The sequence below is a fragment of the Empidonax traillii genome, unplaced genomic scaffold, assembly GCF_003031625.1.
Source record: "Empidonax traillii isolate 1590-97213 ecotype Southwest subspecies unplaced genomic scaffold, ASM303162v1 scaffold211:size764888, whole genome shotgun sequence".
In the NCBI taxonomy this organism is placed as follows: Eukaryota; Metazoa; Chordata; class Aves; order Passeriformes; family Tyrannidae; genus Empidonax; species Empidonax traillii.
In genome coordinates, this window is record NW_020955404.1 from 72,918 (window position 1) to 92,891 (window position 19,974).

A 19,974-nucleotide genomic window follows, 5' to 3' on the forward strand; every position below is an offset into this window, starting at 1 on the left:
GTGATAAGGCTGGTATAAACACATGGATAGATCTATACAGTTTATACAGGACACTGAGATTTGCAAATAATAACATTACCAAGGTGCAAATATAAATAGCATTTTTTAACTCGTTCTGCAGACAAAAAACAGGACAATATCAGACTTACATGTGAGCTTTTTTTTTTTAGCTTTTGGTACTAGCAAAAGCCTTTCAGATAATCCAAGACAACAACAAACTCTCTCTTAAGATTTCATACAAAAGCCAGTGTCTGCCAGTGCAAATAAAGGCCACCACTTCTGAACTTCTTTGTCTCACCCACAGACATAATCAAAGTATTTTATTGCTTATGATTTCTCAAAACAGTTCACCATTTAGACATAAGAAAGCAGATAAGCATTTAAGAAACTGAGGATAATGTGAGCCTAGACATCCCCCATCTGCTACAGTGCAGTTTTATTAACTGATTTGTAAAAGACGGAGCCACCACATTAATGTTTACAAAAGCCTCTGAGCATAGAAACTCTGAACATTATTTATTAATGTCATAAAAATAAACAAGATAAAATTAAAAAATTCTCTGACACAATGATGTTGAAAAATACACCATCTGATTTTGAAGCTAAGGTATGTCAGATTAAAACATACCAGCTACAGTCAAATGAACTTAAATCCAAGAAAGCAAGACTTCTTTTAATCTATTGTTTGGCAGAAATATCACAACACAATGAGCAGAGAAGCAAACTCCACCTCTCTTAATTAATCCAGCTTTCCAGTGGGCCGCAAGAGACAAGAAGGTCAGCCTCAGACCTATTCTGATTTTGATATAGAATTATGTGCATATACACACGTCTGAGCAAGGATGTGGCTCTCTTTTCAGCCACCTTCTCGGTTCATGGGTCAATTTTCAAGCCATGCCCTTAAGAATTCCTCACTTTTATGGGTATGAGTCATTGCATAGTGTTTTTCATATGCAACACTCAGCATTTACATTTCCTTAATTGTATTGTAGGATGTTTAATTAAAAAAAAAAAAAAATAAAAATCAAGAACCTCAGGTTGTGTATGAAAATGAACACATTTTTGGGCCAGCTGGTTGCAAGGTTTGGAAAAAGAACGGTGAAGACTCACTATGGGCACATCTGCCTATAACAGGGCCCCCTTCTCTGTGCTCAGAAAGGCGCTAGGAGGGCAGTAAGAACCTCCTCTCCTTGCCATAGATATAAGATTCCCTGTTCCTGAGCTCCACAGAATCCCCTTCATGGGTTATAAAGCTTGTGAGAAGACATATTGCCCAGTTAAAAACAGTGCAAGGTATCAGCTCAGGTAGGAACAGAGCTAAGGGGCATAACATCCCTTCCCTCAGGGCTTGTACTAATAAAGAAATAAAGGCGCAGGACTCACAGACCAGACTCGCTAGGGAGCACAGGGAAAATTATGTGAAAAGGATGACCTGGAGAAAATTTCTCCTTCAGATCCTTCTTTTGTAAGACAGACTCAAGTTTTATTAATCAATTTCACCACGTTAACACATTTTAATCAATATGCTAAAATCTGTAACAGCCACCTAAAGAAGCTTAATGCCCGTGTAACACATAGATATTTACCTATCAAAAATGCAAACCACTAAACCAGAAAATCTTTATATGTTATTTTGTAACACTGAATCTGTTGCATCAGCTCTGTGGCTATTGCAAGATGTGTATAGATAGGCTTGTTTAAATATTCCATAACAGATTACCACATGTGCAAGAATAGCCAATTTCCAAGTGTTAATCATAGCTCTTTATCTAATTAAATCAAAATACAAGAGTCAGGAATGATAGGAATGATAGGAACAAGGTTACCTAGTGAACAACGCACAAAATACCGCTTTGCAGGAGTAACAGCAGACAAGGCAGAGGCTTATGAAAACAGTAGTGATCTGAGTGTGGGTACACCTCTGCGCCTTCTGCCTCACTGTCAAGAAGTGTTTCTGCTCTTATTTACCTTTTTTCAGGGAAAAAGCAGCAAATGTTTGTTTCATATGTAGCTGTACTTTTACTGAGAAAACAGAGACTCCCGAAGTGTGGGGTTTACACCAAATATGTGCACAGACCATTAGTTTCACAAAGAGAAAAAGTTGCTGTGAGATGTTGCGGTTTCACCAAGCAATGCAGCCCTTCAGTGGGAGCATGCATCAGCACAGCCCCTCTCCCAAGAGCCAGCCTGATCCAGAAACATCAAGCCCACACCAAGCCTACAGCTGCTGTAAATTGGCCTGGCATTATTTGTCAGCTGCCTACACCAACAGCTGACCTCGTGCATGACAGAAGTCTTCTCCTGTTGGCTAACATGTACTTCCAAGCAGCATGTGTTACTTTGAGAGGTCAGTGTCAAAGATGGCTGTCTTTGCAGCAGTCTCTCCTTCTTTCTCCTTGAAGAATCACCTTTGTGCCTCTATATTAAATTGTAACAGTACTTCAGAGTCCCAGTCACAAACAAGCACACATTGTGCTAAGGACTGTGCATACAGGCTATCTCCAAAGAAACCCAGCTTTCAAACAGCTTGCAATGTGCCACAAGAGAAGTTTTGTTACAAATTCAAATCTGATGGTCTTGTGCTGCTGCTAATTAACTCGCTGGGTCAAAACCTGGCATTCACCAATCTTTCTTATCACAAAGAAACCCAGAATTAGATATATACACTTCACAAGTGATGATCCCACTGCAAGTCTGCCAAACCTACTGAAACCTTGGATGCAGGTTTAATGGAGCACTTATGCACCTCGCAGAATGAGCTCCAGGAGAAACAAGCCGTTCTGTGCTCTCTGTAGCAAGTAAGACCTACCTGAGTTATGGAAGGTCTCTTTTCTTTTCCTTTTCTTGCCAGTGTGTCCAGTCCTTTTAGCGAAGAAAATAAACCCTTCTTATTTCGAACCCTTTGAGACAGAGACAGGGTACGTTTCCTGAGAGCAGCTTCATCCCTGGAGCAGATCTATTTAAACACAGAGACAGGCCTTCCTGTATCATTCTCTCAACAGCAAAATATTGACAGTTTTTTAAACCTGAGGTATCAAATGAGGGTTACTTCAGTTCACCTCAATGTAATATGCCAAGGTACAAGGAAAATGTTTTAAACTTTCAGCAGTGATGCTTGTTGTGTTATTCCAGTGGTGTGGTAGTGACATTTTTTTGTCCTGGGGCAAAATTAGAAGTCATAGGAAAGGAGGAACTGAGAAAATATTGCTCTGTAACAAGCAATTAATGAAAAGGTTCTGAAGAAGAACGATAACCTATCGTTCAGATACAAAACTGCTAGAGGAAGACATTCTCAAAGTTGCCAAACATAGGAGATAAATGTGCTATGGCATTGAGTTATTAACAAGCAATGGCACAAACCACACAGATAAAAACAGTGGCAGAGAGAAACGCATTCCCTGGCAGGACTTTCAGTACCACTATTCAGACTTCACATGCAGGAAATGTGGGCCAGATCTCTCTGCCAAGATCAGCCTTGCAGCCCTGCTAAGGTTAAAGAGCAGAGGTGAACCTGCTACTGCTGTACTTCCCTTAAAGCTGACAGGGTGACAAAAGCAGCTGAGGATCTCGCTTACTCTTCCTTGGAAACACAGCCTACAGTTCTTAAAAATTGGACTTATAATTTGAATTGTCTCTAGTTTTAGCCTATTCCAAGAATCCCTTTTTAGGAGGGACTTCCAATTCTGAACTCATCAGGGGCCAAAAAAACCCGTCATGGCCTTATCCTGCAGAGGAAAGTTGATTTGCAGTCAAGGAGCAGGCAAAAAGGGTGAGAAAGAAACAGGGCTGTCTGAGCAGCACATGTGGGTGCAGCCATGCATTATCTTAGCACAATTCCACATCTAAGCACAATATTAATGATGGCTTTGTGTAACACACACGTGAAAAGTGCATTCGGACTTACCAGTGCATGGAAAGACGAGACAGAGAAAATGCCAAGCCTCCCCAGTGCCAATTTTGAAGGACGACTGGCAGCAGCCAAAAGGCTCTTTGGGTTTGGGAGCTCCCCACCTTGCAAACTGGCTAGGTAACATCGCATTCGGAAAAGGTCCATGTTAAATTTTTCCAGGTTTTGTTCCCACTGCTGGATCTGTTTAGATATAAGAAGGGACAATTAAAAGGAGAAAAATATCTTTGTGGCCTGCACTGAAAATCTGAGCTCTTCCCCAAGCCCATAGTAAATTACTTTCATCTGGTAGTATAAGGATTAGATTAGTTACTCCCTGCCAAAACACATCCAGTCATATTGTGTTACATCAACCCAAAAGATGACTGGAAATAAAACGAAGCTGGTGGTCTTAAATGCACACTGACAAGATGAACATACCATGAACTTCGGGTAGTTTGATAGCCACAAAAAGAGTTACATAAAAACAAAACCTTGTGGTTCACGAAGGCTTTTTTTTTTTTTCCTGGTTCCCCTCCCCCCCTTTACTCTTCTCTCTCCTTTTTGGAAATTAGTCTTGGTTGTTTTAGCTTTGATTGTCTAGTTAGCTGGCTGAAAGCAAAGTAGCATTGCTATGCTAATGCACTGTGCAAAGCGAAGTAACTACGATGGTAGGTCCTACTCATTCTTTACTACTCTCCTAGGCTTCCCTAACTTTTAAACAGGAGACAATACTCGTGGTTCTTGTTCTTAGTAATAGGGTAAGACACACTTACACTCAGGCAAACCGCAAAAAACAGCTATATAGACTCAATACAGACCACTGGATCAAAAGCAGGAATGCATATATGCAATTTTTCAACATATCTACCACAGGTACATGCAGATGTAACAACTTATTCCAGTTTCAATGTAAAATTAGGAAAGTGAAGACTTGAATATTTACCAAAGTTCTGAAACAAGGCTTAGATGACAGATTTTAAGTACTTGTGTAAATACACACTCATTTAAACAAACACATATTCTTATGCACTGCACCAAAGTCAAATTTTGCCATTCATTTCCCCAGATTACAGACTGGTAGTTGCAGCTACAGTCTGATCTGCAGACTGTACAACTAACGTATAACATCCATTAATACTTATAAATAGTACCTATAAATAAAAGGCAGCAAGCACATTGACTCAAGGCTGAAAAGCCACGTCCATTAGGTTATCACACACCAGGTTCATGTACTGAAGACTGTTAAAATCCCTGACCATGCTGTTCTTCCAATGTCAGCTCCAATCACTGCACGTTTGCTGTTTGATAGATGGTTTAGGGCTGTGGAGAAAGTTCATCACATTTTCTCTAATGAGCATTGACTTCATATCTTTTGCTGGTACACCCTGACTGTCTCTGCATGCACAGGACATTATCACCTTACACTGAGATTAGCCGAGGCTGGAACAAGCACCTTCGTGACTCAGGAAACAAACCAACAAATATAAAAATCTCAGGTGAACTATGACCAACCTGTAGGCTCATCTAGAAGCAAAATCAGTTCAGGTTCCTTATAATGCTGTCAAATACCACAAAAATTAAACAAGTATCTTGCCTCTTTTCCCTAAACAATGAAGAAGTAAGCAATGAAAGGGTGAAAAAGGCCCTGTTAACAAAACAGTGCTAAGGTTTGTGCTACAACTGATAGAGACCCTTCCAAGTCCAGCTAGGAGCATGTGCTCACAAACTGTGGCATCAGCTATGGCTGTACTTTTGGAAATAAGTGGTGTTTTATTTGGCAGGTAGGGTGAAGAAAGGGAAGAAAATATTCCATTTTGTACAGCTACAAATGCAAATTTGTAATATACTTACAAAATCTTTCAAAAACTACTCTTAAAAGCAGAAGAAAGTATTTACAAAAGCTTATAATGAGAGTAATTCTCAGAAGTCCAGTGAGAAAGGACAGACACATACACACAATGAAGATGCCTCATCTAATCTCACCACAGACATTCGAAACATGCATCCTCTGGACTTAAGAAAGAATAATCTTTTTTTTTCTCGGGTTTATTTGATCATTGCCTTCTTTTTGCTTGCTTTGTGCTTTCAGACACTCCTCACAGAGCATTCTTCTGCTTGCCAGTACTTTATGAATGCGATGACTCCAAAAGGAGATTGCAAGATGAGCTCTTTCTCTGTGTCAACACCCAACTAGAATGAAAACATGGTTGTCAGCTTTTCACAAAGCCAAAAGCAACAAGGTCAGGTGATGCCCTTCCCTTTGAGATGACACTGCTGTGGGTACAGTGCCAAGTCGACTTTTAATATCTCAGGAACACAGCAAGACTTGTTCTGGGCACTGCTGGAGCGGAGCATCCTGTCCCCATGGAGCACAGCCTGAACAGGCATACTTGTGTTTCTTAGGCCTTCTTCAAAATTCCCATTAAACACTTGTACTAAGTTGTATTTTAAAATAAAGATAATCAAAGAAGGGGGAGTAGGGTACAACATGAGGGCATGCTGAAGAAATAATTAAATTACAGTGTTTATCAGCCACACAGGATACTAGTTAATCAGCTCCAAAAGCATCGGTAATCACAATGTTACATTTAATGGTATTAGCAAAAGCTGTAGGCAAGGAATTTCTGAGATTGTCTTGTAGTCTTATCAAAACCAGGGATGTCTGGAACCAATTGGAGACCATGAACCAATACCAGCTGCTATTTGTCTAAGCCTTTTAAACTATGATAATTCTTCCTAAAGATTTATATTCTTGAAGACTGAATGGGAGAAGCACACAAATAAAAAAGCAACAACTTCAAAGCGCAGTATGACCTGGTCCATGAAGCTAATTTACAGCCTGCAGACTAGCTGCTGCAAGCCTTATTGTGCTATTGTGTGAGGCAAATCTCTGCCCCACGTGGGAGGACTGCCCGAAAGATGGTTCAAGGACTTAACTTCATCATGCATAGACAAAACTGCCCTTTTGAAATCTGCTCAAGAGCAAACAGGAAAAAGTGGATGCAGTAGACAGCTGTGGGAGTGGGAATGGGTGACAAAGGCTAACAGCAGCATGAAGTGATTCCGCAACGAGATAAAAGATATGGCCCAACGTAAGGTACACCAAAACAAGTGAGCAAACATGAAATGTGAAAGCATTAAAGGTTTTTTCCAGAGAAAGGGGAGGATGTCATTCTCAGTCCAGGCAAACGTTAAGCAAGGGTTCATGGGTTTAGTGGCAGCATGAAAGAGCTTGGAAAAAAAGGCATGGAAAGGCCATCCAAATAAATGTATTGCACTTAATAGGATCCTTTAAGTTAGTGAGAAAAAGGAAGCTGTAGCAGAAAGGAGTAAAGTGTGGGAAGCCTTGAGAATTATTTAGCCTGGGACACCAGGAGAACTTAAGCAAGCAAGTCTCATGCAGGGACAAGACAGTAATTATGTGAAGGGGTGGGCTTTTGCATCAAAGATTTAGTACAGGAATGAGTTATTAAGAGTTAGCACACAAGGGAACATCAGTATGGTATTTTTGGCAGTACTTCAGCAGCAGTGATCATTTTCAGAACATACATAGTCAATTATCCTCCAGGTAAGTGAAAAATCTATTCAGACACTGAGAAAAAACTGTGAATTAATTACATTTTAAACCATGAAACAGAGGAGCTAAAGCAAGTTGCTTAAAAACAGGTCTCTTTCAATTCAATAATCCCGCTAGGTTTTCTAAAGGTAAACTTTAAAGTGGGAGCTTAGGAAAGGCAAGGGGTAAATATACTCAGAGCAGACAATACAGATCAGTGGTTTCCAGAGGTGACAGTATCCATAGTTCCTATGTGCCATACAGTTGTCTCTGCAGGTGACATTTACAGTGGCACCACCACCTCAGCTGGAACATTTTTAGGGATTGCAGACTGCAGAATGGAGGACCTCAGTGTCCCAGAGAAGGCAGTGCCAACAGTGTGGTTCAGGGACAGTCCTTGTCCTTCATACACCACAGTGCGAACAGTATCTTTTGGGGGGGCTGAGGAAGAACTGTCTCATTTTCAAACACATGTGCTCTACAAAGTAAAAAGAGCTCAATGTGATAAAACCCAAACTGGTATGTGAATGATGTAAAGCAGTGCCAGAAATGACACCATATCAACTCAATGTAGCAATACTTCAAGGACCTAGAAGACGGATGGAAGAAACTTCCTGGACAGCTCATCTGATAACAACACACTGGTTTTTCACTTAGCACCTATTTAAAGCAGCACAATAGAAGAGATGCTCAGAGAGGAGGTCCTTCTCTCAGTGCCCAAGCCTTCAAAACTGATTTTATTTAGTAGAAGTTCTTATACCATGCAGAAACATGACTGCCTTGCTGACACAATTCACTATCTATAGCAATAAAAATTCAGAATTTTTCCCTACACAACATCTTATTTCCAGATGGAAAGTGTCTCTGCAAGCTGATGTAGGGAACTCAGTGGATTGAAAAGAAACTGCTGCTGTTTTATACGCACAGCTTTTCAACCACATTACAAACAACACCAAACTCTTTGCATTCCATTCCCTGGTTCTCAGACACAATTCATATTGTACCCATCTGGAAAAATGAGTCACTTGGTTTCTGGGGACAAGGAACAGATTTTTATTGTCATTACTTCCTAAAGAGAACTTGAAGAAGTAAAAACATCATTCTCCCAGAAATTCCATTGCTTTAAAAATGCCGCTGAGATACTGTCATAACTTTTAGCTCAAAGAAATAAAAATGGCAACATAATAGAGTACAGCAACACTGACGTACAATTAGAAATACTTTATTCTTCATTCTACCTGGTGACTTTAAAAATGGTTATAAAATCTTCCTGAAATAATAAACATTTTTTTTCCAATAAATGCCATCTGCTTGGCTGTTTTGGAAGGACAGAATTTTCATAATTTCTAATCAAAAGTGGCAGCAGAAATCTTATTCCAATACCACTGATAGCACAAAAGTGCACACACATGAACCTAATTTACATTTTTGTCTATAATCCGATTGCAATTGGTGATACCACATATATGTCTATAGCTAGGGATGTAAGTAAGAAAGCCACTGAATTTTATTACCCAGCTGTCCCTCCCCAAAGCCCAGACCTCCAGCCCTTTCTGCACATGCTCCCCCCACAGCTTCATCATATGAGTTAATGCTATGCAATTCCAAGTTCAGTAATAGTTTACTAATTTTTCATTATTTTATGCCAAATCTTTACAAAACAAAGGTGGAATTTCACTCATCTGTAAAACAGTAACTACAGTGCAGGGAGACTGGAGATGAACGCCTCTAACTTTATGACTGCCTACTCATTTCATTTCCAGTCTACTACTAGTAAAGGAAAGTATTTTGCTAACGATGTAGGCAAGAATCATCCTTACTGAAGAGTGATGCCTGAAAAGAAATTGTACTGAACCTTTCAGAAAGCAGATCTCTGTTTTCAGCCAGTTCAGAGACCATGCAAACTGAAGATCTGTTTTAACAAGTTTAGACAACTTTTTTAGTTTAAGAGGATACAGAAGAAAAAAGTGTTACTGTGTACTGTAATTCAAATTGAATTTGTATGTGGCAATACTGGCACGCGCTAGCAAAGTTTCCTGAAAAGATTCTGTTTGAGTGTTGTTATTGTGAATTTTCATCTCAAAGTCAGACAATACTTCATCAGATGCTTTATAGAAAGTTAAGACATGAAATTTGGGCTTTGTGGAGCCTGAAGAATAAATTCCCAGACATATTCCAATCATCTTCCTTCAACTGTGAGAGAAAAGAGGAAGAGTCAAGTAAATTAAAAAAAAAAGTCATGAAGTTATGCTCTTTGTAAATAGTTGAAGATCACTACAGTTCAGGGAAGAAAGGTACTAGTAGATTTAATGACTACCCATAATAAAGAGACCACCATCTTTGTGATCCTCTTGGTTTTTTTTATGGCAACTACTTTTAGTTGGAGGACACATGAAAACTTCCGGAAAAAATGTCTCTCCAAGCATGTGCCTGTTCTTCTCATTTATGCCTCACCATCTCAGTGCCTGCAAGTAAATACCTATGTTCAAAACCCACCTGGATCATTAAGTTAAGTATCATGTGCACAGAAAATACAAATCACATCAGAAACATCTGAATAGCCTGGAAAACATGATTATACCAACATATTAAAATCTGAAAACTCTAGATGCTTTCAAGCAACTATTATTTATACTATTGTTCTAAAGTGAGATAACAGGATAGACTTATCTACCAAGTACATAAAGAAGTACACCAAGGGCTACAGTGCCCTTACTTGAGATTTTCCATCCCACTAAAACCAGTTCTACAGGCAGAGACAGCTCCACTTTTGACTTAATGTTCAACTTTTTGTTAAAAGAGTTCTGAATAAAGGCTAATAATCCCTTTCACTAACTTCCCCATGAGTTTTACAGGACTCCATATTTCACAGCAAACACTGTGGTTTCTCTAGCAGGTTAAACATCTAGGAAGACAGACTTTGAAACTCATCTCGGTACCAGGGGATTTTCAAACTTGCAACCTTTTGTCCTAATTCTCTTGAGTTTAGGGGAAAAGTTACACACTGGGGGAATGCCACCACCCACAACATATTTATTTCATATACTAATAAAAGCGTACGTGGCTGTAGGTAGTATGTGCAGACTTGAGATTTCCGGCCACGCTGCCAGTGCAGTGGCTGCTGTACATACACTGCTGTTGCAGATGCTTTCTTCCTTGATCTCTTCTAAACTGACCAACGTGACCTATACCCCTGTGAAGGGTTGCCATTTTCTCTTAAACTAAGTCTATTGTTATTATTGGACCAGTAAACCCTGATGGAGAGAATCCCTCACGTAAGCCACAAGGTTGAAGGCATTTCACAACCAGTTTGATAGCAACAAGTCTCTAAAACAAAGATTTCCATAGAAAAACAACATTTTCCCGGTAGTTTTTTTGTTTGCACTTCTGTTTAGCACTGGCTTTATCAATTGATATCCTTCAAATTCACCAGATTTACAAGATAGTATCAGATGATCTTCTCCATTCCATTTGCTGAACACCAAAAAGAATCATGTAAGTCTATCAAAATACCTATAGCAACTTCAGAAGTCCAGGTTTCCTTAGTAAAATTGTCTTTCAGATGATGGTAACTGTGAAACAAGAAAAGTCTCTTCTTGCTTGTAAAGCCCTGTTTTTATTAAATTCTCAAGTCTTCAGCAGAGAAATACTGTTTTTAAATCAATACAGATGTGAAAGAAAATAGCCAACTGAGTTTGGGTGGTTACTTTTCTGAGGAAGAGGAAGGAAAAGGAGAAAGGCTATAGAAATCAGAATTTCCAAGAGCATTTCCCAGAGGAAATAAATTAAGACTATGCCTCATCTTTCTGCATTAAAAACCACCATGGTCCTCCTGAAGTCAATCACACTATTTCCACTGACTTCCCAAAATAAATCCCTAGGGAAAATTTCCAGTACAGAATGCAGAGCATGCCTATAAACTGCAGTATTCGCAATACTTTGTACTTCAGAATGGAGGAATCATAACTGCCACATGATTGAAAACACCATCGAATTTACACAAAACTTAACCCAGAATTTGTACTCATCTTGTTACTCAAAATGGGCAAAAGACAACTAAACAACCACGGTTACTAAATAACTGAGCTACATATATGCAAACTATTCCCTTAGGAATAATGTTTTCTCAATATCATTAGCTTGCTAAGTATACTATGAACTTTAGGTTACTAATTAAATCAAGATTTTTTTTTTTCTTTGCAAAAGCCAATCTCTGAGACAACAAATCAGATGATTTGGAAACGTAATTATCTATTGATTTCTCTCTGAAGCAACTTTGCCAACAAAACTTCAGCAATTGTAAGAGGTTTTAAAGAGATCAAAGAGATCAAGAATGGAGAAAAATCTCGTATATTTATTCTTTGCTAACTAGTGGATGTTTGCAATGATCTATTTCATTCTTTGTGTCAGCGGTTTGCCCCCATTCAATATTCTGAGACAGGCATAGACAGAATATTAACAGGAATAAATCTTTCACAGCCACAGTGATGGATTTCAGTTCTACAAAATGAAGCCAACTTCTTCCAGAGCTGGAAAACAACGGCAGTTGTTCAAGGACAGAACATCTAATTAGCAGACATTAAGACAGATCATTAATACTCTTCATCTGACTCCAAATAAACTAGTAGCAAGAGTATCTGAAGGGGGAAGGGATAAATTAAGTTAATACACATCAGGATTTTTCCTCGGTGCATTACATGTAATCTGTAAAAATCTATATATTCTTCTAGGTCTGAAAACCTGCTCCAATAAAAGGATGCTTAACATTTGATTTCTCCATTCACCTCACATGGCTCTGGACCATGAAATAAAGTGACCTGGAAATAAATCATGAACATCTGAGCACTCAAAGGGCTTATGAACATCTGCACCATCCCTACACAAACCTGCATATTATTTGAACTCTGCTCATATAGCTTCAGACTGAAGTTCCCCACAAGAGCTTGACAGTGAAATCAGTATCCATTTGCCCTTCATCAAGTTCAAACCAGTATAGTAAGAATTTTAAATGTTCTAAGCATCAAATTCTGAAATTACAAGTGTTTCACTAACCAAAGAAAAGTACTTATGCTCTATTGGTTCAAAGGAAATAAACTTTGGTTGCTATTCAAGGGGCCATAATGTGCAGCCTAAAGTACTGACAGAGGAAGAGTTACTCTGACTGGAAAGGCAGGTAAGGATGAGAGGATTCAAAGACCAGTTAATAAGTTCAAATTATCAGATGTCTTCTGTTGATGGCCTAATAAAATAAAAGATACAGCAACTTCAGTTCACAGACGTATTTAGGCTAAACTACTAGACACATTCAGTGCATAAGAATACTCTTCATGTCTTGCCTTAAGGTGCACAACAATATTGCTAAGTACCTATACTTCAATCTCTTCTGCAATTCAATAATAAAATAATTCACAGAACATACTGTATATTCTGTGGTATGCAATGTAACAGCTAGATATTACTAACAGTTAAGTACATCATAAAGCAGTGAACATTAATTCCATTTTTGCAAAAAAGAAAAGAAACAGCTTTGTGGTCATAAAACAGATCAGTCTTTGAGGAGCCTACCTCCCGCGCTGTTCTGGATTGCTGTAGAAACCTGGCAATAATTACAACTACCATGCCAGCTTTCCCCAAGACAATTACTCTCAGGCTTAGAAAGCAGAAACAGATCCCAAAGCAAGAAGTAATGATAATTATGCTCCCATAAAAATATTGTTTCCAGTACCTGATTCTCTATGGCCTTCCTGTTTTTTGGATCACTAACAATTGAGAGTTGCAACTCTGCCATCTTTTTCATTTTGCCATCCATGTCAATCTTCTGGAAGAGACTCTTGGTTTGATTTTTCAGCAGCCTAACAGTGTCCTCTTTCCCAAGCTTCTTTGCAAAAAGGGAAGCACAGGCTGAATGTATAGCAGTAACCCAGTTTTCCAGATCTGTCTGGCTTGTCGCCTGTGAAACCAAACAATGGTGCAGAATTATGAGGAGATAAAAGAAAAAAACCACAACAGCTCTAGAATATGGAGTGTTTGATGGGTTCCCATCATCTTAGACACTTTATCTTAACAGAGTGGAATAAGGCTTTCTTTAGAACCATGTAAGTAAAGGAAGTGTAAGCTTTCCTGAACTCCATCATGACTTGTCTCCAAACTTCAGCTTCTGCTTCTTAGATGTGCACTGTCTGTACACCCCAGAAGCACCACAGAGCCATATAAGCTGGGGGAAAGGTGTGACTTGCATCTTTCATCCCTCCAAATAATTAAAGTAAAACCTAACAGATTTCAAAGATAAACCTCCACTTCTGCAGGTATCAAACAATAGAGAAGATTTTATATGTAAGGTCTGAAGGGAGGTATTTGCTTACTTAAAAAATGTCAAGCTAGTGGAGAGAGGACATCCAGGTAAAGAGAACGCAGTCTGTACAGAGTGTCTCTGGAGATATGTACAAGTGTGCCTATGAATCAACATGTTTCTATGCAGGCAGTTCCACATAATACTGCTCTTTATTAACATTTCCAGTGGTGCACTTAAGCAGCCAAGATATTTAGATTATTTTTAGCCTTCTTTCTTGAGTATCTTGCTCAAGCAAACTCTCTTTTTAGCCAGCAGATTTGGAGTTGAGCACACCCATTCTGTAAGGGCTAATAGATGTGAAAAAATATTAAAATAAGAGTGATTTTCTAGAATCTTGTGATCAACCAGGTACCACAAGAGTCTTGCAGATTTGTGATCTTTGCTCCTTTCGCTTCTGAACCATAATTGACTGAGCCTATTGGTGTAATATCACATACCTGAAATCAAAACATACACTTAATATTGTAATAGCATTGTACAATAGTGCAATTATGCTATTATTTTTAAGTCACTGGCAGAATCATGATACGTGTGTGTGCGTGTGCGTAAACAATCATATACAGGCATGTGCAGACTCAAAAACACATCCTAAAAGAGAAACAACTACAAAGTTATGCATGCAATCCTGTTACCTGAAATAGGTAGACATCTCCAAAAGAATTGCTGAGACAGAACACATTTTCTTTCTTGGGATGTTCTGGAACAGACTGGACTACACTGTCTTCTGCAAATAGGGCGTACCGAGGCAAACTGCTCTGCTCCATCGAGTTCCTTCCATAGGTCTCATAAAACAGTAGAGTACAACCTTTGCAGTTCAGAGAGATAAAAAAAAAAAAAAAAACATAAGGAGAAAGTAAGTTCTGGATCTCCCATTTGAATTCTATTATCTTAATGTTTTTGTGAATTAAGACACTCTTCAGAGAAAAGGAGTATCAGTTCTGTTCCTCTTCTGAAGTAGGTAAAAAAGGAAGATCTTGTAAACAGAAAAATAGAAAAAATCAATGACAAATTTGCCCATGAAAAGTTGAAACAGACAGTAAGACTATTAGACATAGTAAGTCTAATAGACACATAACAAATATCCATAGACTTAAAAAATAAATCATGATATTCCTCAATATAAAAAGGTTCAAGGCCAGGTAGGATGGGGTTTGAGTAACCTGGTCTAGCAAAAAATGTCCCTGCCCACAACAGTGGAGTTGGTCCTTTCTGACCCAAAATGTTCTGTGATTCTATCAATAAGCTCAGCCTATTAAAACGTTAAGGCATGTAGAAGAGATTAACTTCTGCTTAGTTAAACTAGCTTTTGTATTTCTTTATTAAATTGAACCAACTCTCTCACAACAGTCATTTAATAAATCCTTATATTTGTTGAAATGATTTGCAGAATCTTTTGTCTTCATACAACATGCTTAGCGAATAAACTTCTCAAATTTAAATTTCAAATTGGAGACTTAGACAATTCTGAATAATTTAAAACAGTTTAAAGAGGCTGAGTTTGAGAACACTCAGTCTTGTAAATAGTGTAGCACATAAGGTATGAAACTTGCATCCATAAAACAAACTTCATCCTTGATGATGACAATCCCCAAGTAACAAGTGGAATAACTTCTGGAGGACAGCAGCAGAAACCTGATCCCAGCCCACAGCATTATGACTAAAGTGCCATGTTGCCTTTGGCAGTGAAGTCTGCTAAAGAAGGGCCCCTCCTCTTTATCCCTGTCAGCCTTTCCTTACTGCCTCATGTTATAATCCACTGTCCTCTGAGATGCACCAATTTGTCTGTTCAAGGAGTCACAGACTGAACTTCACTTCTAAAACACAATTACAATTATTATAGTATTATTATAAAATACAATTATTATTACTAAAATGCAAATACAATACACCAGTGTTAGTGGTTCAGTGGTACAATTCTTGCCTGCCATGTAGGAGGCCTGGATTCAATTCCTGCCCAATGTAGCTGTGTTTTTTGGGTAATGGCTTTACACGGAAAGAAGGGAGGTTTAGTTTTGATACTAGGAAGAAATTATGTGGGTTGGTGAGACAGCGGAACAGTATGCCCAGAGAAGCTGTGGATACTCCATCCCTGGAAGTGCTCAAGGCCAGTTTGGATGGAGCTTTGGCCACTGTGGTCCAGTGGAAGGTGTCCCTGCCTATAGCAGGGGGTTTGCAACTAAATGATCTTTAAAATCCCTTCCAAACTAAACCATTCTATAATTCTATGAAAATAACCTAGTTAAAACTAGATTTCTCAAGAATTTCCTAGGGTAAACTGATTTCTCTGCACATCGAGAGCAAGTAAGTAACCCTCGCTTCACCCTTGTGACATGAAACAGCAGTTTAACATCAGAGGGGTTGATGCTTTTTTAAATGTAGAAGATAAATTAATACTATACTACACCTGAATGTTTAACCTGGAAGAAGTAAGACCAGACAGATACTACAAAACCATTTTGAAAATGGAGGATAACCTAAGCAGTTTGAAAAATCTAAGGCTAATGGTAGATTCTCCAGCAAGGTAAGCCTTGCCCAAAAGACATGCTTAAATTCAGGAATGAATTTAGAGAAGACCTATGGTTGCATTACATAGCAAGTCAGAATAAATGATCACTAGTAATCCACAAATATGCTACTGCTGCAAGCCCTATATGTATTCAGTAGAAGGCTTGAAATTCAACCAATACAAGGATTGAGTTTGCTAGCATCTCTCCAGTCCACTTTTTATTGTTGTTTTACCTTCAAATCAAAGAGGCAACACAATACAGGGCAGAGCCAAAACTGAGATTTTGGGCTGACTCGCTGATTTTCAGGCTGCTGTTTTTATTCTGTGTGACACACTCTTTGTGTTTAAGCACATGCAAATACGCCTAGGAAATACATATCAAGGTACACAGCTAAACCTGAAAAACAAAAATCTTTCCTTGGTGGGTGCTTTTAAACTAGTTTGGTAAAAGCAGAGTTCAATCTTTATTTTAGTAATTTTTTAACATTTAGACTTAATATTGCATTAAAAATCCCAGACACATCATCCAAAGTCATGTAAATTTGAGAGGAGCTTCCTCTGAGGTAAAATCAGAAATCAGAACCAAAATCAAGGGGGGGGGGGTGATTCTTCTGCCTAATAAGGGGGAAAACTGGCCCTCCTAGAGTCCATTGGACACATTTGCTGTGAAAAGTTATGAGGTGGAATACACTGGTCTTCATACAGTCCAAATCCATAGTGTATGAAAAGTGAGATCCATCAGAGGGATTGGGATTTCATCACATTCTCTGGTGTCAATGAATGTACAAGAGTTACAAGTCAAAGGGAAACATATATTAGATGTCACTGATCAAATCATCTGTTGACTGAAAAGTTTTCAAATAAAGGAATCCAATAAATAGAAATGCCTCTATACTACATAAGTGCACCTTTTCCTATTACTGTCCAAAGTGTCTGGCAGAATATTTTGGGCAAGAACAATTCCTATAGATTTGGTCCTATCCTTTCCCCTTGCCATCCCTCATTTGATCTTCTTTATGACACTGAAACACTTGGAGATCTCTGCAGCTGGAAAAGAAGGACACGGTTTGTTACACTCTGCATATCAGGCATAGCACTTCTGTAATCATTTGAACGTAACAGGGCAAACTAAACCAACAAAACCACGTCTCCTCTTGTATTCAGCAGCAGCATCAGGAATGTACAGCTACTTCCACTTCTGCACTTTAGAAAACTGCTTATTAAGTTCTATTTAAAACTCCCATATTTCCCCTACTTGCTATAACTGAAGAGAAGTCATATTTTATCCTGATAGTTTACATGAACGTAACTAAAACATTTCAAAGGGTATGCATGTCTGCTCAAGTGTATGGCACCCCAAGTATATCTTCAGGTCAAGTGAAGTGATCCCTGGAAGCAGCTAGCTTCATAAGCTCTGTCAGGCGCACTGGGACTGATTATTGTCCAAGCATTTTAATCAAAACTTGAACTGAAGGGGGAAGGCAATGGGAAAGCAATTTCCCTCATTAAAATAAGCTAATTAGACAGGACAGATGGAAAAGAGAGTTCTTCTTGGTACAGGATTACTATCCGAGCTCAGGTCTTCGTGGCCCTCAAAGTAGAGCAGAGGCTTCAGGACATGCATACTTTGAAGTCTGGCAGGTAACCAGATGGTTGTAAGCCTTCTACATATTTATAATTAAACACATCTCAAGAGACTGTAAAGAAACATGCTCTTCTCCATTTGCATAGATGGCTATTTTAAGTCACACTTTAAAATATCTGGGCTATTTAAACTTCAAGAACAAATTAAATACAGATTTATTCAAAACCTTGTATAAGGAGAACCAAAGCAAGTGCCTTGATCTTGATATAACATATTACAAAAACAGAACTATGTCTTGATATCTAGACAGGCAAGTTTATTTTGGCATCAGAAGTCTCCACAAGACAATAAAGGTAACAGATCAAGGAAATGAGGAATGTATATTTAAAAGAGCTAACAAAGTGGAAGAGACTCTGCACAAAGCATTTCATCTACACTTATAATGTTAGAAGTTAATAAAGGTTAATAATATCTCCTGTAGCTGCAGAAATTTGGTTAGCAAGAAGGGATGTAGCTTGTTCAAGGTCACCAATAAGCCAATTTTATATCAAAGAAATGAACGCGAAGCACCTAAACTCCTTCCCAAAGCCTCATTATTCCAGAAATACGTGAACTACTACTATATAATGTACTTCAGTTTAGAGTTTTGACAGGATTGTTTAGAAACTAACTGAATTTTAGAAGAGGCAGATCAAACTCATATTCATACTCGGTAACACAAATACCCCCAATAAGAGGGTGGAATTCAGATACTGTTTTTCCCTTTGTATACACTTATTGTAAGCATGAATCATGCTATCTGATGATCAGGGTAAGTGATTTAAACTGTTAAGACTGCCTACATTTTGATCCCTTGATAACAAGTCCCTGAATTATTAGGCAGAATTGCCTCACTCTAGCAAGTTTGCTTCTTTTAAACCAGCACTGTCAAGGACAACATTACCAGAACTTGATGGTTGCTGTTCATTTTTCTTCAGCTCTACACCCACGCAGAATTTTGAAAAGGGCAACTTGTGGGAAAGTTGTTATTTTCTCTCCTCTAGTCCCATATATGCTAGGAAATTATTAAGTTTGATCATTTCCCTACTCATTAACTTAGCATTATATTTACTGAAAGGCAAATCCTTTGGATGCAATTCTCAAAAAAAAAAAAAAAAAAAGGTCTATGAACTCACTCTTCCCACAATAGATGTTATTTTCCTTCTCGCACTTCCTGACACCCATATACTTCTTGCAACACACTCTGAGCCATCAATGTACATGGAGAGAGCAATGCTGAGCACAACAATCACACCTGCAGCCACCCCTTTCAGTGGATCGGCTTCCCACAGGGCTGTTTCACAGCAGCAGTAGCTGTGGGAGATGGGAAGCTAGGCATGCCAAAAGCCAGAAGGGGTTGGTATTGCAGGGAGTGGGCAAAGTGAAAGACCATCCTGGGAAAGGAGAGAGACCAGCAAGCCCTGGGAATGGCCCATGGCAACTATGCCTTGGGCACCACGGGCCTTCCCCTGCTGCTGCTGCTTCAGTCTCCACTGCTCTGAACCACACACTTTTTTGTGTAAATGTTTTGGCATGTGGAGTTCACCTCTTCATTATATTGCCACCTAAAGCATTGGAAATAAATTAAACTTTTTTAATTAACCTACTCTATCATTAAGTAAACTTCATAGAAGAGCCTAAAGAACTGTGTGTCTGTGACAGGGAATTGAGCACCAGTGACTTCTCCTGACTCTTAAATTTTGACTCCCTCCAAGACAGAGGTATAACTTTGGTGTTTTCCTCAGCTTTGATTCAGTTTGGCCTTTGACCTCCAAATATCCAAAAGGATCTTCTAAATCTCCAATTCTGCATGAATACACAAACTGGGGAATCAGAAAAAACAACTCCCACTATGGTATGAAACAAAAGGCTGCATATGGAATACCAAAGACATTGAGCATCAACTCAGTTCAGTGGGTTGTTTAGGCACATGCCCCACTTTAAGTGGTCAGTAGACCTTGTAAAGGTAGGTATGATTTTCTGATCCCCCTAAACCTGCTAACAGAAGCCAGCATGCATGAAAGGCTCCTGAGACACTATGGAAAGA

The 19,974-nt window shown here is 38.8% G+C and overlaps 1 protein-coding gene across 3 annotated transcripts in view; it reads right to left on the bottom strand.

The window, feature by feature from the left end:
• The window catches only part of TIAM2 (T cell lymphoma invasion and metastasis 2), a 92,570-nt gene that overhangs the window by 63,426 nt on the left and 9,170 nt on the right, over positions 1 to 19,974 (bottom strand). For all 3 annotated transcript variants that reach the window (XM_027887466.1, XM_027887464.1, XM_027887465.1), the window contains exons 4-7: positions 14,430 to 14,602; positions 13,171 to 13,395; positions 3,905 to 4,090; positions 2,810 to 2,956 (exon numbers count right to left, since the gene is read on the bottom strand). In XM_027887466.1, coding sequence (XP_027743267.1) covers positions 2,810 to 2,956; positions 3,905 to 4,090; positions 13,171 to 13,395; positions 14,430 to 14,602 — 731 coding nt within the window. The remainder of the gene's footprint in view (positions 1 to 2,809; positions 2,957 to 3,904; positions 4,091 to 13,170; positions 13,396 to 14,429; positions 14,603 to 19,974) is intronic.